Here is a 5,966-nt window from a genome sequence, read left to right on the forward strand (position 1 = left end):
TTTCTTTGTAATAGATTAGGATTACTTATGACTAGTTAAAACACCCAGCTCCTTATATGCATGATAATGTTAAAAATAATAGTGCATTTGTACAAGAGCTTAGGATATGAGTTAGAGCAAAAAAAAAATTTAATGTTAGATGGCAAAGATTAAATACAAGCTATGGCGTTTAAGGTAGCTCCTTATGACCCGCCCTTGTTGTGGGTAGGGGGTACACATAACCAATTGTCACATTCAGCTTTCATAGCATTTTGAAAATGTTATAAATGAGAAAGTAAAAGAATGATTTACAATATGAGTACAATGCAAACAATTAAATATGATTGGTAGCTAATTTGATTTGCGTGGTCACAATCACTTATCAAAAAAAAAAATACATAGATAGAAAAAATCGCACATGGTAGGAAAAGGCATGTTTATAGTCTAGTGTAAACCATAAATCCAATGTATAAAAAAGCTCAAGGCGCACTAAAGCGATAGAGATCCTGCTGCGCCTAGGCACATCTCCTTAGGTGCTTCTTGAAGTGAGACACACCACTCTATAAACATTAAAAATATATTGACTCAAATGTGCCTCAGGTAGGTGAGCCTAGGCACCCTTTTTATACACTGATGTAAACCAGATATATAAATCAAAATAATCGAGAACTGAATCACATAAGTTGTCTTCTTTTCTTCTTTAACCTTTGGTGGAGGTAAAGAGAAGAATTTACACACCATGAGACATAGCGCTGAAAATCACGCTTTTCTAAGGCCCCTTTTCGGCGCTCCATCCAGCTTAAAACATCCTACAAGTCTCAGCCATCATAATTGATTAGAGAAAAATTAATCAAACAATCCAATAATATGGATTTATATGTTTAAAAGCAACAATCACCTGGACCATTTCATAGAGAGGCTGGTATGTCAGTGCGTCACCTCCACAGAGCTGACCTAGCTCCACCTGCAATTCTTTTATAAAGTATGCGAGCATTAGTAACAGATGATAATGATAAGAGCAGTATACTGTAAGAGATTCACTTACTATGCAAAGCATCTTCATCAACATCCACACTACCAGCTTCTCGAGATATGTCCTCTATATTACTGTCAAGTTTCAATAAGTGATAAGTTCAGAGGTTTCTCTATAAAACTAACGATACTGGTGACAATATATAAACTGATCCTATGGAATCACACAGAAGCATCACTATGGACACTATCCTTTAACATTTTAGCTAGGTCAGACCACCATTAAAACAACTACAAGTAATATTCCCAAGATGAACACCTTTATAATGACATAAATAAACCCAAAATCATAATTATCAAGTACTTATGAAATCATAATCCTGCAATTCTTCGTTCATTTCAAATAAAGCCAGCTTTGTGGCCTAATGACAACAAAACACAGGATATAATTGTATCATCAAAGGAATTTCAATTGAATTTAATGTCAGAAGCATACCCAAACCAATCACTGAAACAAAATTAAAACCATTATTAAATTAATGGAAATACGGAACTACGTGAATTGTTGTACAACGTCATAATTGTTTTAAGTTACCAGCCACAAAATTTCAGGCTTAATATAGAATTAAATATGGCTTCAGAGACATGATCAACTCAAACTGATAACTGGTTATTTGCCTTTCAGGAACTGGGGGAAATATATGAATAAGACATGAAGCCAGATATCAAGAAAATAATAATTTTAAAAGCTAGATTCCTTTAAATATGACAATAAAAGCTTGTATTTTTAACTGGTGATTGAAGCATTAAACAAAACAATATATTACACATATAGAGGCAAGGCTGTATTATTTGGTATTTTTAGTTTTTTACCAGCATAAAAAAGACTATAGTACAGAATCCTATCAAGAAATCATGATTGTAAATGCAATGGGAAAGAGACGAAGCAGTTAAGTTGAGAGTTATAAGCATACTGGGCTTCATCAAGAACAAGAGTAGCTCCCTTGATGTCAATTTCCATTGCTCTTCGGATAATTGGATTGGTAATATAACTATACTGGCAAAAAACGATATGTGCATCACCAGCCAATGAACGCGACGCAAAATATGAGCAACCTGCAAACGGTAAGACATTTGTTCTCAATTTCCAGAGAAAATTCCAGGAATATAGACTACAGACTGCAAGGGTAAAAATGAAAAGCTGAAACACAGAATAAGCTAAATAACCTTTTACTGTTTTTCCAATTTTGACAAGATCTTCAATATCATGAGCCTCATGACAACCACCTTTCTGGAGAGATGGATGACTTTTAACTCTATGAGCATTTCTGCACAGACAAAGAGCACAGACATGAAGAACTGAAATTGTGAAGAACATCTACACGAGACTATGAAAATCACTTACTTGAACTGTGGACACCCAGCTTCTTTGTTCTCAAGAAGTAACTTGCTGAACAAAAATGCATATCTTGTTAGGGGAAGGAATTAATGAAAGAATATAGAATTAACCTGCGTATTTTGGGTTAACGAAATTTCACCATTCCTTGTCTAGGTTGTCTCCATTACGTATCTTTTCATTAGTGCAATAATGCTTCCTAGATGCCTGGAAAAACATGAAAAGTAAGGAAAAGGTTTACACATTCTCCACAATATGAGCATGCATTTGTTCTGTGTAGCTAGGTACATCATATGATAAAGAACCACAACCATTTAACCAGGCCTACCAATCCTACCATCATCCCTACTGTACAAAATCAATATAAAAAACCTGGAATCCAATTGCTGAGGACGAAGCATACACAACAACCATTAAACCAAATAAACACATTGAAAATATGGTATCATGATATTTTCCATCAAGTCTTCAAGTTACACATTAACAAAGTGGCATGCTCTCAAAAAAAATTTACTTTTTATCTACAAAATGGGCAAGTGCATTAGATGTCAAGATAGACACCACGACATAGGAAACCAAAGAGAAGCGTTTTTAGCCAATTCAGAGTTCAGTATTTGGTATCTCAGCCATAATAGATTAAAAATAAATAAATTTTAGTATGAGTTGCCAGCACAAACTTGAAAATTGTAAGACTTACCAAAACAGCCATAGGGGCCCTGTAAGTTGTCTTCCGATATTCACGGATAACTTGTGTAATTTGAGAATGAGTTCTCCTAACAAAGTTACAGATAAATTGATAATCAGCACACATCACTTGGGCAAAAAATTTATAATTTGATTCATCCATCCAAATTTAAAGTTCATAAATACATAATACATCTCCCTATAAAGTTGGGTATATTTATTCATTTTTGAAATTTCAAAGCAAACAGAAAAGTGAGAAATCTGCCATAGGCACCTTCCACTTTTATCAATAAAATCATATATGTGGTCTTCATCCATTCCTCTTCATGATATTTTCTGTTTTTTCATTTAAGAGAAAATAATTATATTGATCAATCAAGAAAAAGCTTACAGAAAAGGACTGTGTACTCTGAGATGCCAAAAGACAAATAACAAATAAATACAATTCCTCAATCTCCCCAATTGAATAAACCTTAAATGCCCCTGCTGCCTTTGCCAATAAAGATGCTAACAATGTTCCATAGCAAATCACAAGAGAGAAAACCTTTAGAATATATACGGGTAATAGCTCCAACCACATACTACACAAGATCACCATCACAACATTTCACCACATCATCTCCTCTTCACAGTCACTATGCGCATGTTATATACAAAAAACTAATTGGTCAGGAAAACCGAAAAAAATGTCCAGTTTCTCAGAATTGACTCACTTTTGCAATATGATGCAGCCGTTTCAAGCTGGTATTATTCTATATGTGTTATCATTTTATTCTCTAAGAACAGAACTTGCCTGCAGGCATATAGAAAAATTTTCTATAGCTTCTTTAGGCTATGAGGCCTCTGCTCCAGCAAAAAGTATGTACACTTTGTAAAATTGCATGCCAAATATATTGTAAATGTTAAGGAGAGACAGGAAAATGAACCCCTAATAACATACAATATTAATTTCAAACGGCAAATACAATTATGGTCAAAAATAGCTGTCTGGGTTGACAAGATCTGACCAAAAAAGTCAAACATGTCTAGTCATTTTGAGAAGCAAGGTGTGCATTCAAAATCAATTGAGGGTTCCCTAATATGATATAGAAATATAGAACTTTCTTTACTAAATAATGCTAAAACCCAACTGGTGGTTTATGAGCAGAAAACGAGAAATAATTGACTGGGTGAAAAAGATCGCAAAGAACATGAACTCCGCACTTACGAGGCATAATATATGGTGGGCACTGATTTCTTGATTTGACTCGTAGCATTTGTTGCAGGTGGAGCTGTCTCCGGTGTTGAAGTCTCTGGAGAAAAAATTGATCAACTCTTTACAGACATGTTATAAACATATAATAGGCAGAAACACTCTTTAGGAAATTTAAACATATCATCACGATTCAAGCATCCAATAATCAATTCATATTCATTAACGTGTCTATAAGGGCAATCTTCACCACTAGCAGAAGTGAGAACATAAATTGTCGTAACCTAAACAACTAAAAAATTTCAAGAGTATCCACCTCTATAATCACTTAACAACAAGGTTTAATGTACGTACATATTATAAGGTATATATAGATTCCACTTTTAAGAGAACTTCATTTGACAATAAAGCTCAGTTATTTTTGCTCATGTTTCCATTGTATGCTTCCCACCTAGCAGCTTCATTGTTAGAAATTGATGGTCGGATGCTAAAAAAAACAAAAAAGTTTCCCTAAGCCCTTCCATGAAATTTCAACATCAACATCATAAATAAAAACCCATAACTTTGATTCGCATATAGATTTTGTTCATTACTCATAAGGCCATAACCTTCACTCTTAATAATTTTGCTTTTGCCACTAGCTTTTTTTCTATCCGCATCAATTGAATTTTGAAGCTCGAGATCAACAAATAGTTCTTAGCTGTCATAAACTTCCTAATAGAACAGGATAGAGACAATCAATGATTCTGTGATACTAAATTTACTTGCAGATATTGAACAGTTCACCCCCAAAACCACAAACGCTAACTTAAACTTCCAAAATCCACAACACCAAACTTCTTCGAATCGAACTAAAGGAGTGAAGGACGGATTTCAGACCATTAATAACTGAATAAACAAACAAAACCCAAAGATCTCGAGAAAATTGGTTACCAATAGTATTATGAATACTGTTAAATTTACATCTAAATTTTCAGCATTTCGCCCTCAAACCCACAATCCCTACTACCATAAATAAATTTCCTAAACCCTAACCCCACCAAAGTATTCAAATCAAAATGGGTAAAATTAAAAATCAAAACCCTAGAATCAAAAGAAAGAACAAACACAAAAAAGCACAATTTCAGTGGGAAAACAAACCGGAAAGCTGAGAATCAACGACGAAGCCGCCGCCATGATTAAGAGGGTCAGAAGAAGCCCTAGAATCAGGCTTAGACTGTTGCTGCTGAAAAATGGGGTTTTTGCCGCGATGAAGCTGCCAAGCGAGAGCAGAGCAGAGGAGAGAGAGAGAGACTTGCCAGTACCAGTAGGAGACTCAAGGAGAGCATGGCAATGTCCTTCCCTTTGAGCTCGATCAAGCGTAGAGATGACCCGACCCATGAATGCAAGCTGCGACCCGTACGGTTTGTAAGGGAATTCAACTGGGATTCCTCCAATGTGGTAGACATTTCTAGGGTTTTCTGGAATTTGGTGGGTTGATGCTTCCATTTTTTTTTCTGGTTTTGCAGTGTTTGAGGAGAGAGAAGGAGAAAGAGGAAGAAGATGAAATTGGGAGGAATGAATTGGCGGGAAGGAGGTTTGAAATTTGGGGTTTTGGCCGCGCAATGTATTTCGATAGCTTCTACCGCAAGGGTCAAGAGTTCAATGTGTTTTCTAGTTTGGGTTAAGAACTTAAGAGCTTAAGATTGTCAAATCACTCAAATTGCATATTGACTTTTTACGAGAGTGAGTTTCTCTCTCGGT

At 35.2% G+C, this 5,966-nt stretch overlaps 1 protein-coding gene and 1 long non-coding RNA gene across 2 annotated transcripts; both read right to left on the reverse strand.

Annotated features, from left to right (window-relative positions):
- Positions 1–371: 371 nt before the first annotated feature.
- On the reverse strand, positions 372–1,086 carry LOC145591401 (uncharacterized). The gene is made up of 3 exons (XR_014102305.1): positions 1,025–1,086; positions 878–951; positions 372–788 (listed from the first exon to the last, which is right to left on the reverse strand). It is a non-coding gene; the product is annotated as an uncharacterized LOC145591401 (long non-coding RNA).
- Positions 1,087–1,864: 778 nt separating this feature from the next.
- Positions 1,865–5,756, reverse strand: LOC145592313 (uncharacterized). Its single transcript, XM_081648756.1, has 7 exons — positions 5,364–5,756; positions 4,239–4,323; positions 3,045–3,120; positions 2,490–2,554; positions 2,357–2,401; positions 2,179–2,279; positions 1,865–2,067 (listed from the first exon to the last, which is right to left on the reverse strand). Exons 3-7 carry the CDS (start codon positions 3,054–3,056, stop codon positions 1,865–1,867), a joined length of 426 nt encoding a protein of 141 aa, XP_081504882.1. The 5' UTR covers positions 3,057–3,120; positions 4,239–4,323; positions 5,364–5,756.
- Positions 5,757–5,966: the final 210 nt, after the last annotated feature.

The sequence above is a fragment of the Chenopodium album genome, chromosome 18 (assembly GCF_948465745.1).
Source record: "Chenopodium album chromosome 18, dcCheAlbu1.1, whole genome shotgun sequence".
NCBI lineage: Eukaryota > Viridiplantae > Streptophyta > Magnoliopsida > Caryophyllales > Amaranthaceae > Chenopodium > Chenopodium album.